This window comes from Sinohyriopsis cumingii, chromosome 10 (assembly GCF_028554795.1).
Source record: "Sinohyriopsis cumingii isolate HCF-2022 chromosome 10, ASM2855479v2, whole genome shotgun sequence".
NCBI classification, from domain to species: Eukaryota; Metazoa; Mollusca; class Bivalvia; order Unionida; family Unionidae; genus Sinohyriopsis; species Sinohyriopsis cumingii.
Window position 1 is genome coordinate 85899753 of NC_142970.1, and position 17852 is coordinate 85917604.

General features: G+C 34.1%; 1 protein-coding gene across 1 annotated transcript in view; it reads left to right on the plus strand.

The window, feature by feature from the left end:
- The first annotated feature begins 1184 nt into the window (after positions 1 to 1184).
- The window catches only part of LOC149790510 (uncharacterized), a 56598-nt gene continuing 39930 nt past the window's right edge, over positions 1185 to 17852 (plus strand). The window contains exons 1-6 of the mRNA XM_089972563.1: positions 1185 to 1511; positions 6244 to 6349; positions 10701 to 10806; positions 12193 to 12270; positions 14253 to 14407; positions 16890 to 16924. Of these exons, the coding sequence (XP_089828689.1) occupies positions 1400 to 1511; positions 6244 to 6349; positions 10701 to 10806; positions 12193 to 12270; positions 14253 to 14407; positions 16890 to 16924 (592 nt within the window). The 5' untranslated portion in view covers positions 1185 to 1399. The remainder of the gene's footprint in view (positions 1512 to 6243; positions 6350 to 10700; positions 10807 to 12192; positions 12271 to 14252; positions 14408 to 16889; positions 16925 to 17852) is intronic.

Sequence of the window (17852 nt, forward strand, 5' to 3'; positions counted from 1 at the left end):
TTACATACGTCATCGCCTTCAAGCTTGGATTTTCGTCGGGATTTGAACTATGATTTACTCAGGACATTTCATTTATAGGACCTTCGTTATTTAATTATTGGCTTATGTTTGGATTTAATTTGCAAAGAAACGTAAGTTTTTTTTAATACTTTTTTCACTTTTTATTAGTGGGAAATAAATCTGGTAAAGTTTACAAAACTTATTGTCGTCACTCTTTTCTGTTACTTTTTTCAATAGCAGACACCTAACACTATCATGAACAGCGTAGGAGAGGTGAGTGACTATGCACGCATGTACTCAAAAGTACGCTCAAGCAGATACAATCATGCAAACCTTGACATAAGATCCACGTGTAATGTTGTACTACTACTGCTACCTCTACTACCAATGCTAATGAGCTGATGATAATGTATTATTATTATTATTATTGTTATCATTATTATCATTTATTATTATTATTATTATTATTATTATTATTGTTATCATTATTATCATTTATTATTATTATTATTATTATTATTATTATTGTTATCATTATTATCATTTATTATCATTATTATTATTATTATTATTATTATTATTATCAAACGGGCTGCAAAGAAAGTAGGGTATTTATATCAGCCTAAAATTGTACATTCGTGCATAGTCTCACATACATACATGCCTAAATGCATATATATATATATATATATATATATATATATATATATATATATATATATATATATATATATATATATATATATATATATATATATAAGAGAGAGAGAGAGAGAGAGAGAGAGAGAGAGACATACATACATACCAGGATAATGGGCGAACGGAAAGGTGGAGATATATTCTTAATGAATCGCTGTAATTTTACTGTTCTGCTAAACTTATATTAAATATAGCATAATATCGCTATTAAGTAAAGTAAATCAGTAACTTAGTAAAGATTATTATTTCATCATATTCCTTGTGTGCATTACTTTTCATACTGTCAGCAATTGGTGTTACAATCTTTACTGACATTAAGAAAAAACACCGGGAAGAAAGGAGAATAATTTTTCACCGATTGCTTATTAAGTCATCCGTGTCCATCATGGTGACACTCTTTTCACCGATTGCGTATTAAGTCATCCGTGTCCATCATGGTGACATTCTTTTCAGACAGCATATATTTCTGTAAACGTGCTATGTTTGCTGATATTTCATCTTAGGGTCGATAATATGGGCGTGGTTCAGCGAACATAGCAAGAAGAGGTTTGAAGATCAAGATGTCATTTATTTGTTAGTGTTGTTAAGACGAGTACGAGGGCTTATTCAGGACGCAATCGTTCAAATTAGGATATATTCTTTTAAATTATTGGACTGTGGAGTTATATAGATGATACAGTATGTGTTGTCTAGGTAAAGAATGGTTTCTGTGAAGTATTTGGTTTACAGTATTTGTCTTATTTTATGTATTACTGGATACTGGGACGACAAAAATGGATGGAAAGCCGTAAAGGCTCATGGCAGTAGTGTAGGTAAGTTTATACTAATCCCCACACTTTTCAGAAAAGCTCGGTTACTGTCCATCGGATGCGTGCGTTCTTGCGAAAAATTTTAATATTACATAATTACTTTAACATCGTATAAAACTAGAATTTTAACCCCATTAAGAACACTGTGATCTGTCCTTTTTTGTGCACTAAAGTTTAAGGCTTTGATTCATTCCAGGGGAACGAGAATGATTGGTGTGCGGCTAGCAACACGGGAAACAATTTAAATTAAAAAGTGCGTAGTATGTTTAAGGGCTTTATTTTTTTGTCGTACAAATTCGCCATCACATTTCTAGAGGTATATTCGAAACATTATAAAGTGAATCGGCGTGAAATGAAGATGCGCTCAGCACTCTTAAAATGTTTAGTTATTTTCTGGGAAGGGTAAATCTGACAGTAACGAGTAGTGATGTATAAGCCATGCAGCAATGACAACTGTTTTAGTTTGTTGCATTATTACTCTTCTGCGGTTAGTGATAGACACTTCAAACTTTTTAAAATAATTACAATCTGACGGCAAATGAGCAGATCCATTTAACAAGTAGATATCCATCTCATCTCATTTGCGGATTGGGGATGGGTGGGTTACGCATGAAATGGTACTATATCCTGAATTGTTACCATTCAGTGTATGAATATTAGCATGTGTGAATGTTGACCCAAGTTTCAGCATTGGTCCAAAATGAAACCTCACAGTTACGTCCCGTGATCAAACTGTGTAGTCCCTGGGTCGTTACTTGACAGTTATTGAGATTCCCACTGAACATCACTTAACATGTATGAATTTGAAAGGCCATGAAAATACAAATTAAGATAAGTAAGATATACTGCCGCCTTGTTCGATCTTGACACCAGGGGATCTGGCCAATATGTAGCAACTTCGAAACTAGTAGGGTTCCTACACTAGACTCATATATTTTCTTTTGAGATTTCGGAGTTGTCAAACGATATGTGTGTGTGTGTGTGTGTGTGTGTGTGTGTGTGTGTGTGTCCGAGAGAGAGAAAGAGAGAGATTGAGAGAGAGAGAGAGAGAGAGAGAGAGAAAGAGAGCAAGAGATATGCAAGATAAATTGGTCATTGAAACTTTCGTTATCCCTGGAACCTAGTCCTGACCCATATCATGGAGGTTATGTATACTCCTCCCGACTCCATTCACAACATATATAAACTTACCGGACATAATAACACTCATATATATATAAAGAGAGAGAGAGAGAGAGAGAGGAATAGATAGATAAATATATAGATAGACAGATAGATAGATATGTATATATATAGATAGATAAATAAATAGATAGATATATAGATATCTAGATAGATAGATAGATATCTAGATAGATATCTAGATAGATAGATAGATGGATAGATAGATAGATAGAATGATATGTATATGTATTAGTCCGGAATTTATTAAATAACCTGTATCTGGGGAAGTGTCGATAAATCAAACTGTTGAGAACATGAAGGACTTCATGTCTTTAGTTAAACAAATGCTAATTGACTAGTGTCTCCAAAATTTGCGATCAAGAATCAAACAATTTGCATGACATTGTTTTGCAACAAAATATTGGCTGTAAGGAGTATTCAGATAAAATAACAGTGACGCCGCTCAGAAAACGCCTTTCAAAAATGCAGATGTCTGCCCATACTTTACATATTGAATAAGAGCAATGCCAGCAACCTCATTCAATCCACTAGTTCAACAGATTTGTAGTTATTGCAACGTGCTGGAAGATGACTATCACTTTTGTTTTAGAATGCCTGTATTATTTGCCGCTAGGAAAAAACGTTTATGGATTCTTATTTTTGAAGAGGTCTGAGCATATCGAAATTGATTGCATTAATTAGTTTAAAAAATGCCGAGGTTAGGAATCTTCGAAATTATTTTCATAGAGCACTAATTGAATAAAACTTAAGTTGCATTCTTCTTTTAATTGTTTAATATATGCATTACTATGCAATATTTAACGCATAATATGTCTATGATACTTTAGATAAAGCATGTTGAATAATGCTTATGTATTGATGCCACTTAGGTGTTTTATCCTAAATGAGCGTGTGTGTGTGTGTGTGTGTGTGTGTGTGTGCGCGCGCCTATCACAGTACAGCAGTGTATATGTACCTATGTCGCATAAGTCTGTGGGCTCATATAAGCATTTGCATGGGTTTATGAATGAACATATATAATCTACACGTGCATATATTAGTGTACTTCGAAATGTGGGCATGTGTACGTAAGTATACATATTTATTGAATATAACTTAGATAGGTCTGTTTTTCATTGCATATTAAACGTGATACCATCACTGTTTGTAAAAAATGTATATGTCCAAACTATTGATGGCCGGTCATATAAAGTCCTTGATATATCAAGAGTTCCTATTGCTAGACATGTTCCTAAGTATAAAAAGCTATGTAAAAATGTGAGTTGTCTAATACATTTATGATAATTTGCTTCCGATGAATGATTTAAAACGTCAAATGTGAATACAGCAATCCGTTCGTGTGGAAGAGTGAGCAGGGTAAATAAAGGATACATAAATAAAATCGGGGACACCTTTCAAAACGAGTATATATTTATAGAATTCAATGTGTAAAGTACAAGGAAGGGTTCGAAATGTGGGTGTAAGATAGAAAGTGTATGATGTTAAAAAGCCGATAAAACTGTCGATGACTGGTAATGAAAATAATTTAATAAATTCAAGGATGGATGAAATGGATGGAAAGAAGTAGCGGATGGAAGAAATACCAAATTAAATTAGTAGTTTGATTATTTGTCCTTACGCCAAAAATATACACTTGTGTTATTACATTTATCATGACTCGGGTATTGTATGAATTATAGATTAATGAGATAAAATATGAATAATAAAATGTAACATACTCGTTACATGATCATTTTATGTTATTTATTTCCAAGAGGAATTCATGTACGCAAAGGGGACGATATATCGTAAACAACTGAAATGTAATGAAACCCCTAATGTAATCAATTGCAAATATTAAACTCTCGGAAGACACGAATATTTAATAGCTGTTGAACGTTGTTCTGAGGCCAGAGGAACATTGACATCTGATACATCTATGTTCAACTATATATATATATATATATATATATATATATATATATATATATATATATATATATATATATATATATATATATATATAATTGTTCAGCCATCTCTGTCTCACTCTCTGTATATGCATATATATATGTATATATATATATATATATATATATATATATATATATATATATATATATATATATGTAACCACTTACCGCCTCAACAATGCACGGAAGTAAATATTGGTGTTTGTTATTAACCCACGTTCTCAGTAGGAAAAAATACGACCGTTCTTGCACGTATCATTGCTCTAGTGTGTGATATGTAATGGCTGGCATCGACTACGTACATTACGCACAAAAGGTTGTACACATTGTTACATAGTTGTGGGCCACTCTACGTATTCTCCAACATTAAAATCTACGTTTTCGGTGGTAATATCTGAGATTGCCACCCACGATGAGACGTGCCAGTTCTATATTCAACGTTTATATAATGTCGAAAAAGGAAGGATTCATTAAAAATCCATATTTTATTACACCAAGGAAAAATAATTTAAAACAATTTTCAAGATTTTGACTTCATTACGCTAACATTTACCTTTTCATATTTTAGCATACATAGTAATACATTTTGGAATAAAATCAATATCCCACATTTTAGTTCAGTGATAGGTATGAAACAGGTTTCTGGGAAGAAAACAGACAACACCTTGCGCCCCCCTTCCCCGAAACAAATACAAAAGTATGGTCAGAGTCATTCACTTGTAGCTTCATTTTAAAGTAACACTGTTGTTATATTATTCGTTGAAATTCCGATGCATGTCCAATAAAGTGAGAAGGTTTTATTTTAGTTACAAGGATTCTGATATATATTAAGATATTTTAAAAAATTAACGAAACATGTCATGTTAAGTAAATTCTCGCACTTGTAATAAATTCAAAACCTTCACATTTTTTCAGCTAAAATCTGCAGTGTTTTAATGAATCATCCCTTATACTTGATAACTCACGCTATAAAATAGATACGCCACATATAGCTAATTTAATTCATATGGACAGCAATATTATTGAGAACAGTTAAATCGAAGATAGCTAATCTAAATTCACATAAACTGTAATGTTAATAATTTGACAAATCGCTATTCGTTTCGGGTAACACAGGCAACCCACATTTACATTCTGTGCATGATTTTGCCAGGAGTGTACTTCCTAAACAATGAAACGATATGCTTAGTACCCCGTTAGGTTTGGGAAATTCCAATGTACGTTCCCATTATTAAACGTTAGCCCAAAAGACATCTAATAGCAAGCATGCAGCTATGCAAAAAAAAGTAAAAAAACTGAATTCATTTCTTTAACGAAAAACATATTTGCTAGTGGGTAATTATTTTCAGCAGGTAAACGACTTTCATAGTTTTTAAATGCGTATTTAATAATCGACCTCACATAGGCCAGTTATGTACCAATTTGCCCGAATGCAGTTAGAACAATCAAAACATGTCCACCTTTATTTCCAAATTTCATTGAGAGAGAGAGAGAGAGAGAGAGAGAGAGAGAGAGAGAGAGCTGGTGGGTGCGTGGGAGGGCGATGATATCTTGGCACTCAGTTAGATCTGGATAATTATTACTTTTTTTCTCCAAAGCTGATGACATTACCCATGCTAATGACCGATTGAAACGTCAAGCCAACAGTACACTCAGCTATACGGTAGAACTCTTAATGGTCATCGACTTTTCACTTTATCAATTGTAAGTATCTTGAAACAATAGAGAAATAAAGAGATTACACACACACACACACACACACACACACACACATATATATATATATATATATATATATATATATATATATATATATATATATATATGTGTGTGTGTGTGTGATAGTGCTGACTATTATTGTCCTGTGCACAAAAGTTCTTTATTAGTGAATTGTACATCAGTGCAGTGCACATCCTAAATGTGTCCCCCATGCACAAGTAAGCAATTGCGCAATTCATTTGCCTGAGTATCCAGTTATTACATAAAATTTTTAATTCATTTTTTGAAATGCAGACCATACACTGAAAAATCGCACTTTCTACGGATGGCGGCTTTTACAATCGTATACCATCGATGAATCTATGATAACTGAAATCAGTTAAAGTGTTCGTGGAGATAAAACAGGGCCGTGTGGAGAATTTGTCAATATAACTGAAGATAAGACAGGGCGTGTGGAGTATATGTCAATGTTATTGAAGATAAGACAGGGCATGTGGAGTATGTGTCGATATAACTAGAGATAAGACAGGGCGGTGTGGAGTATGTGTCAATATAACTGAAGATAAGACAGGGACCGTGTGGAGCATGTGTCAATATCACTGGAGATATGACAGGGCCGTGTGGAGTATTTGTCAATATAAGTGGAGATAAGACGGGGCGTGTGGAGTATATGTCAATATTATTGGAGATAAGACAGGGCCGTGTGGAGTATGTGTCAATATAACTGAAGATAAGACAGGGCCGTGTGGAGCATGTGTCAATATCACTGGAGATAAGACAGGGTCGCGTGGAGTATGTGTCAATATAACTGAAGATAAGACAGGGCCGTGTGGAGTCTTTGTCGATATAACTAGAGATAAGACAGGGCCGCGTGGAGCACGTGTCAATATCACTGGAGATAAGACAGGGTCGCGTGGAGTATATGTCAATATAACAATCTAATACGGTGTATCGAGCATCTCCAGCAGTTTCCTTCTTTCAATGTAGCCACTTTCGGTTCAGCAATCGCAGACAATGGTGTACCAAATCATGCATCAACTTTAAAGTGATACAATAACTGCAAAAATGTAGGATATGACAGATAATTACCTTGACATCAACCAAAGAGTGCTCTTTGAACAGGATCATACTTGTGTTCCTTCTCTGACAGTTTTAGGTCACTGTCAGTACATTTATTTGTCTCCAGCGTGCTTCTCGCGTAGCAGGATATAGATTTACGGACCGTTAATTTGGCTATCGATCGGCGTTAAATTTATTGACAGGTTGGTCTAAGCGAAAGATTTATAACAACATCTTAACAACTTTTAATTACCCCTCGTGTATGGGTGAATGAATTGTTGGAGGGTGAGCGACTGTTCTTGTTAAACAGTATATATTCTATTTTCTCTCCTGTCAAATTTTAGTTATACATCACCCTGTGTTGCTTCTTTATGTGCTCCACTTTGGTTGCTATTAGTCCTCCTGATTGTAAAAGCCAATTAATTTGTTTACTTCACCAACATCACATTTTATGCTTAAATTTACACGAAGATGTTTATGTTTACTTTCGTACCACCCAGCTGGTGACGAACCGGTTTTCCAAAGAGCGGCTTATGTAGCATGTCATTTACTATTGTTACCGGCTCAGTTGTGACCTAGAAAATTGACAATTACGAATTGCTTTACATCTTCGTATGTGTGAATCAGCTATGTGGAAAATCACGATTACCATTCTATAAATTATTGTATTGTTGTCTCGAAAACTATATTTGTTGGTAGAAATAATGTCGTTTGCATTCCTTTATACAAAACCCTATTTTAATACCGTCCGTGCTCACTTATAAGTCTAGCAAAACTGCAAACCGCGCGGATCTAGATCTGTCGTCATATAATGCGTAGACATATCTGGGTATGTGCAGTTTGCTAGGAGTCATCAGTAAAAGAAACAATTTAGACTCTGATCCGTTGACACGTAATGTTACGTCAGAGTCTGATCTTTGTTGTTTACAGTTTGACTCGAGTTATAAGCGAGCATAGACCGTATGTTAGTGCAGCTTATAATGGTGCAGTTGACTTCAGTTCACGTCAAATAGTCGAAAAGACGATTATGAAGATAAAAACGTTTATTATAACAAGTTTTCTTTTATAAGGCGTGTATGGTCTTGGATCCAATTTCATCAAGTAAAATTATATGCGAAACGTTCTTCATTATACGGTGGTCTAACTATTCACTAAAAGGCGCCTAACTATAACACAAAAATTCTGTTATAAGGCAAGAAAGGCCATGGTTACCGTGCAGTGAAGTAGTAGTAACATTGTACCAATATTTCATTATACGGTTCCCTCACTGTGACGATGTATAGTCGATGGCTCTCATTGGCAGCATTATAATGAGACAGTGCTGTAACTTGATGTAACATTAGTTTATAGAGCGAGATATTTCTGTAATAATAACAATAAATCTACCAGTATAGTTAAAGGGTGTTTTGCTTAATAAATATGATAAATGTAATAATTTCACTGATTCTACCACTCTAGATAAAGGATGGCTTGCTTTATAACTATAATCAACGTAATAATACCACTGATTCTACCACTCTAGATAAAGGATGGCTTGCTTTATAACTATAATCAACGTAATAATGTCATTGATTTTACCACTCTAGATAAAGGATGGCTTGCTTTATAACTATCATCAATGTAATAATACCACTGATTATACCACTCTAGATAAAGGATGGCTTGCTTTATAACTATAATCAACGTAATAATGTCATTGATTTTACCACTCTAGATAAAGGATGGCTTGCTTTATAACTATCATCAATGTAATGATACCACTGATTATACCACTCTAAATAAAGGATGGCTTGCTTTATAACTATAATCAACGTAATAATACCACTGATTCTACCACTCTAGATAAAGGATGGCTTGCTTTATAACTATAATCAACGTAATAATGTCATTGATTTTACCACTCTAGATAAAGGATGGCTTGCTTTATAACTATCATCAATGTAATAATACCACTGATTATACCACTCTAGATAAAGGATGGCTTGCTTTATAACTATAATCAACGTAATAATGTCATTGATTTTACCACTCTAGATAAAGGATGGCTTGCTTTATAACTATCATCAATGTAATAATACCACTGATTATACCACTCTAGATAAAGGATGGCTTGCTTTATAACTATCATCAAGGTAATAATACCACTGATTATACCACTCTAAATAAAGGATGGCTTGCTTTATAACTATCATCAATGTAATGATACCACTGATTATACCACTCTAAATAAAGGATGGCTTGCTTTATAACTATCATCAGTGTAATAATACCACTGATTATACCACTCTAGATAAAGGATGGCTTGCTTTATAACTATAATCAAGGTAATAATGTGACTGATTCTGCCCCTGGAGCTAAAGAGTCTTTACATTTGGAACTATACTCAATGTAAGAATTTGAATGATCCTGCCACCAGAGTTAAAGGAAATTTTGCTTTATAAATATATTCAATGTAATAATGCCAATGATTCTACCACAAGAGTTATGGGATGTTTTTCTTTATAACTATATACAATGTAGTAATGCCAATGATTCTACAACTCTGGTTGTATAATGGTTTTCTTTATGACTGCATTAAATGTAATAATGCCAATGATTATACCAAGCGAGTTATAGAATGGTGTGCTTCATAACTGCATTCGATGTAATAATGCCAATGATTATATCACTCGAGTTATAGAATGGTTTGCTTTATAACTGCATTTAATGTAATAATGTCAATGCTTCTTCAACTATAGTTAAACGATGTTTGGCTTGAGTATGTAATAAAGAACGATTGTACAACTGGAGTAAAAGGGTGTTTGCTTTACAATTATTATGAATGTGTGTGCATGTGTGTGTGTGTGTGTGTGTGTGTTTGTTTGTGTATGATTAGGATTTTTAACATAACTTTTAGCAATATTTTAGTCCTTCGCTACGATGTCGGCAGTGTTACAATTTACAATGATGTTTAGCACTAGGGCATCATGCCACAGACATGGAGCATCATGTCCCACCACATCACATTATTCTGATACCTGGCCGACCAGTCCTAACACTAACTTCTTAATGCACCATTTCTTATAATATTTTGTATGACTCGGACGGGGTTTGAACTCGCGACCTCCCGCAACCAAGACGGACTTTATATCCACTAAGCCACCTGATCGGTCTATAATGAATGTAATAGGCACAATGATTCTACAGCTAGAGTTCAGGATGTTTTGCTTCATAATTGCAATCAGTGTAATGCTGACAATGATGCTGCCACTACAGTTTAGGGGTGTTTCGCTTTCAGTTGGGAAGAGAGAGTTCGGGACGAAGGCAATATAACTGCGTCACAGATACCTCAGGATGCCGTTAGAAACAAGATAAGAAAATTCTACGCAAGTATAGGAGAATCTGTAAGTTCTTTTAATATGATGCAAAAGAAAACGTTACACGGAATTGAAGGTATTTATGCAGGAAGATGAATGTGTTTATAAAGTCTAATGTAATTGCTGACGAGGAATCGTTCTATCTTGTACCATATGATCTTTTATTATTATCTTTTGTAGAGAAGTGTATACATTCGTTTCTCTGTGTGCAGTGAATGCGCGGGGAGATACGAAATTAATAAAATAATTAGTAATCACGACTGAGTATGTCATGCAGCAGAATATTCGATGATTTTGATTATTTCTCATTTTAAGCGTTATAGTAATTTTATAGGCTCTAAATACATGTGTGACACTAAGGTAAGCATTTCATTAGGTAGTGTTATACATAAAATTAAAACGTACAATCAAAATTGACAAATATAAGGAGCTGGTCATATTATGTCCCATTTAACGAGTACGTGACTGATAATCTTTAGGTAATTCTGTTAGCTCATGTGTCGATCTTTATGTCATTCTGATTACACATCAGGCATATCAACATGTGAGTAGAATTACACATCAGGCATATCAACATATGAGTAGAATTACACATCAGGCATATCAACATGTGAGTATAATTACACATCAGGCATATCAACATGTGATTAGAATTACACATCAGGCATATCAACATGTGATTAGAATTACACATCAGGCATATCAACATGTGAGTAGAATTACACATCAGGCATATCAACATGTGAGTAGAATTACACATCAGGCATATCAACATGTGAGTATAATTACACATCAGGCATATCAACATATGAGTATAATTACACATCAGGCATATCAACATGTGAGTAGAATTACACATCAGGCATATCAACATATGAGTAGAATTACACATCAGGCATATCAACATGTGAGTAGAATTACACATCAGGCATATCAACATATGAGTAGAATTACACATCAGGCATATCAACATATGAGTAGAATTACACATCAGGCATATCAACATATGAGTAGAATTACACATCAGGCATATCAACATATGAGTAGAATTACACATCAGGCATATCAACATATGAGTATAATTACACATCAGGCATATCAACATGTGATTAGAATTACACATCAGGCATATCAACATGTGATTAGAATTACACATCAGGCATATCAACATGTGATTAGAATTACATATCATGAATATCAACATGTGAGTATAATTACACATCATGAATATCAACATGTGAGTATAATTACACCTCATAAATATCAACATGTAAGTAGAATTTTACTCGGGCTTTGGTGATTTTTCTTCTTACGCTATTACGAATATGTTTGCTTAAGTGGAACACAAATTAAATAAAAGATTCTGCGCACTTTTGTAATAAAACAACTTTGATTTGTTTACGTTCTTTTCAGATAAATTTTCGTTTCCAGAATATTTCAAATCCATACTTCGCAATCAGTGTTGAGGTCGTTGACATTTTTATCGCTGACGTAAGTGTTACGCATGCAACTTTAATAACTATTTTAAAAGGATGTAATTTTTAACACATCTTTCTAATCTTGGACACATGAGAAGGGTTGCCTGTCAACCACTGCAAAGTTATTATATTTATTTAGCTTGGAAGAATTGATTTTATTTTGGCTTAATTTCACTGCATTTAGCAATTTCTTCCTCATGTAGGTATGGACTGTTGCATATTTTATTACATTTTGTTATAACTGCACATTCTTAACAAACCTTTGCAACAAGCGTTCGGAATGGTCAAAGTCACACTTTGCAACACAGAAAGGAACTACGAATGTATTCATGTGACCCTAATTAGTACTTTGACAATATTTGTCAATAATGGCGCAAATAATGCCATGCATCATATCAATTGATATTCGTTATATTTTCTTTTTTTATTTGTAATTACAAGAGTTCAACATATCCACTTTCATTCGTGGAGTAAGTAATTGATATTAACCTTCATATATAAAGATGTATAAATTTTCCATTGAAAGGAAACGAGGCTTGCCGAGTCTCTTTTGAACGAATAAATTATACAGCGAGTGGTATATCATTGATACAGCGTTCAAGCTATTCATATATTTTATTTATATCACATACAAATACACATATTTGCACTTTGAATGGCGTTACGATATGCTCCAGGAAACTGTGTATTGACCGAGTGAACGAACTCGTCACATCCCTGTGAGTGTGTCAGCTACTAAATGTAATTCTATGATTTATTGTTTACAATCACTTATGCAAGTTTTTATTTTTATTCACATTTTATTAAATCAATATAAGACATACTCATTATTTAATCATGAAATATAGTTTTTTATGAAGAAAGTAGTGCACAACAAATACGGTTAGCTTGTTGTACTCTGAACCTGAACTGTCAGGCATTCACATACTGGCGTATGGAAATTTGCGTGGAATTGAAATTAAGCAAAATGGCGAACCAACAAGAGGTAATTAAAATATTTTAATATATTGACAGTTCATCTAAGTCAGTATTCTGCTTTAATTAACACTTCTAAAGATTATAAATCTCCGTCTCTGTCTGTCTGTCTCTATCTCGCTCTCTATCTGTCTGTATGTCTCTCTCTCTCTCTCTCTCTCTCTCTCTCCGTCTCTTTCTGTCTCTGTCTCTCTCTCGTTCTCTCTCTCCTTTGGATGGTTTGACAAAACATTATCGTCATTCGTAGGTCCAGAGACATTGTTGTATGACACAAGCGAAATTCCCAACGCTTGGAATTTCATGAATTTTCGCCCGTATCTAGCTACGATAATCCAGAGAGAGAGAGAGAGAGAGAGAGAGAGAGAGAGAAAGAAAGAAGGGGGGGGGGTGGCGGGGGAGGGGTAGGGGTGGCGGGCGAGAGCGACCATTTGGACCTTTTTATTATTAAGTAATTAATGCTTGAGTTTTAGAACATTATAACATTATTATAGGTTTAAGAAACAACAACAACAAAGCATTCAATACAGAATGTGCGCCTGGTAGCCGACAAATTTAATATATAGGCATAGTGTCGAATGGCTATTGCAACTATGTATCATTGATATTATGAACACTTGAGATAGATTACTGTAAGTTACTTGGTACAATTTCAGTTTTAATGTTTTCATCCAGCAAAATATGTTTCTGTCTCTCACTCCGGATTTTTGCTTATTTTGTCCGTTACGCAGGAGAGGGGAGAGGGGAATGGGAAAAAAAAAAAGGATTCCGGTGAACACAAGGGCTATTAATAGCTTTTATCGTTATTTTCATATTTCGTTTATGAATAATGAATGAGTGGAAATTCATCATAGATATATAGTCCTGCAGTTGTAAGAGTGTTTATATTGCGCCATGGGCGGATCACAATTTGATATACCAATAGTTCTGGTATATCAATTTGCTTTATACCAGCTCTTTTTTATATATCTTTTTGAATTCAGTTCAGTTTTATTTTCTATTTACTTATTTATGTCTTTGTAGACAGAGGTAACATCCTACTGGACAGAAACGAGTAAGAATATTTCTAATGAAAGAAATATTTATGTTGAAGGTGTTAAAAGTCTTGATTCTTTCAACAATTGGAAAGAATCTCTTAGCAATCTAACACGGCATGACCACGCCATGCTATTTACTAGGTAAGTGCAGTCTGTCTGAGATATCTAAAATATCGACATCATTCTACATCTACACAAGTCTTCTGATATATCTGCATGCATATACTTGTATCGTCTGATATATATATATATATATATATATATATATATATATATATATATATATATATATATATATATATATATATATATATACTTATACACACACACACACAACCATGCACAATACATACATACATACATACATACATACATACATACATACATACATGGGCTGCTCATGTGGCCTAGGTGGTTAGAGCATCCGCCTCAGATACTGGAGGTCGCGGGTTTGAACCCCGGCCGAGTCATATAAAAGACTTGTGAAAATGGGACAAACAGTTGCCTCGCTTGGCGCTCAGCATTAAAAAGTTAGTGTTAGGACTTGTCGGCCTGGATAATGTGACTGGGTGGGACATCATACAACATGTCTGCGGCATGATGCTCCTGTGCTCGACATCAGAATAAAAGGCCACACTGCAGACATTATTGCGGTATGACTGAAAAATTGTTAAAGCTACGCTAAAAAGTCCAAACCTTACATACATACATGCATACATGCAAACATACATACATACATACATACATACATACATACATACATACATACATACATACATACATACATATTGATCATCGTTCGCCTTTTGGATAGATGATTATAATTGGGTGGGGATGGAGGTTAATTCCTTTGTTCATTTGTCAACTGCATGGAGGTTGAGTTTTTTACCCTGTCTTAAAGCCGATGATAATACATGTACCCAAACCATGGAAGAACAGTAGCTGAACATTTCTAATTTCTCTTCAGGCCATCCAGTTTCTCATTTTCAAGCTTTGCCTTTCCCATTATTCACAGACTCTGTCCTATTACTTTGGTTCTCCTTTTCAATCAATATTGATCCACATGACCGGATGTAAAATTGCAGACAGTATAATTTAAAAAAAGAAACTATTTGTAAGAACATGCTTTTCGAGTCAATAACAAATAGATACTCACAAATATTCATATTTGTTTTCTTATATATCAGTCACTCTTTCTATCTTAGCACATTATATACTCGTTTTTAACCAGAAGTATGTTTATGTAATATACTTATTCAAACACACATTCATTCAAGCATATACATACCCATGCACCAAACAAAATGAGACAGGCAGACAAACATACATACATACATACATACATACATACATACATACAGACAGACAGACAGGTATATATGTGAGAGCCACAAATGCCCTATACATGCATATCATGTATAATATGGATACTTATATAAACTGTATACTCTAAAAGCTCCAACCGTTCAAGGAAATACAATAAAAATGATCGTCAATGAGACTCGTACGTGCACCTGTCTGTTTAAGCGTGAATGACATTTGTACATCTTGAAATAAATGTCCTTTCTGGATATAACTCAAGTTATTCCATGAAAAATATAATGAAGATTAATAGAAACGCAACAGTCAATAACAAAAGAACTTTAAGAAGTATTTTTTTTATCTCGTTGTCATTCAACCTCCATTAACTGCAATGATTAAAGCTGTATAAAGAAACATATTTTCATTATTCTTGAAGCGAGATAAATTGCAATAACAATCTTTTCACAAAGCAATACACTTTCGCACAATCAAATAATACTAACTACAGCATGAGGTAGTAATGGAAAGATAGTGAAGTTCTGAAATGGGCAGAGAACATTTATTTGAAAGCTGGGAAAAACTCAAGTTAGTGAAAGAATAAAAAAGAAGTAAAGCTATTAATCAAATACTGATAGAATTTCTTTTCAAGATAGTGAGACATCGATCTTGCTTGCGGAATGTGAGCGGTCTGTCATATTTTCTTGATCTACATCTGCCATCTTTATTGACTGAATATCCAGAAGTGAGTTGCACCGATATAGACTCTGAATGATTTTAAGGGGAGATAACCATGAAGCGGTCTATAAGTCTTTCCTCCTGGACTGATGAATTTGTTAAGCATTAACTTCCTATTTATCTCTGTTCATCTCTGCTTGTCGGCGTAATTTTGTCACACATTTTATCAATTTGGAATGAACTTGATGCAGTAAATTACTTGTGTTAATATGACTACTTTCATTTTATAATTATTTCTGCTGCCATTTTTAACTTATGCAAGTTATATATTATTTTTACTTAATAATAATTTAATTCTAGTATGGCATATTCAAATATATCGGTTAGTTTAGTCTGACATATACGCATAACGAGCATATTTGTCTTCTATGAGTTATACATTTCAGAAACGTTTTTCTTTTAAACATTGTGGCAATATGCAGACATAAGGCAATCACGCATACGCGGTGACATAATCAGTGTTACCATATCGTATTTGTCCAAAATGAAATGACCATAGGATTGTTCTTTGTTGTGCCAAAAAAATCCAAGCATAAAACCAAAAACATAAACGTTTTAGTGTAGTACAATATTTTTCTTTTGACAGGTACAATATCCAGCACAATAATCTGCTCGTTTCAGGTAGGACCATCCATGTTGTATCATAACACGGAAGTATTACTAATCATGCAGAAAGTTATATGTATCAGCTAAAAAATCACAGACGTCACTAAAATTTTATTCATGACTCTTTATCTTTTTCAAAAGTTAAAACACTTCAAAATTATCTTTATTTAACCGGGTTACATTATTATTATTATTATTATTATCATTATTATTATTATCATTATTATTATTATTATTATTATTATTATTATTAGTTGTAGTAGTAGTAGTAGTAGTTGTTGTTCTAGGGTTTAACGCCATTTTTCAAAACAAGATAGGCTATACAAGCCGGCCAGTATAATTGGTGGAGGAAGAACCCTGGAAAACCCAGGGAAGAACCACCGACCCACGAGAAGCTACTGGCAGGCTTTCCATCGTACCCACGCTAGCCGAGCCCTGGGCTCGAACCCACGCAGACAGAGGTGAGTAGTAGTAATAGTAGAAGTAGTAATAGTAGTAGTAGTAGTAGCATTAGTAGCTTAGTAGTAGAAAAGATAATATTAATAATAGTGGTTGTAATCATGTCGTTGTTGTTGTTTATTGCTGCTGTTGTTTATGTTCTTGAATGTCATTTGGTATATGTTAGACTCTGTGTAATTGTTGCCAAAGATGGCGAAGAACATCAGCAATACAATTTGGTCTGTTGCTGAGTTATATTCTCGGCCTGACCAACGTGAGGAAGCTTGCCAATAGCTTCCCGGTCGTTCGTGGTTCTTCAAAGGGTCTTCCTGGGTTCATCCACTTCTAAATATACTGGCTGCCTTATATAGCCCGTCATGTGCCGAGAAATGGCTTTAAACCCGAGAAAAGCAAACCGAAATAAAATTTTAATGGCTTGACAATGAATTCTATGTCTTGTTTCTGGTTGTCTCAATATCGTATCATATCGCTCCCGTCATCGTGT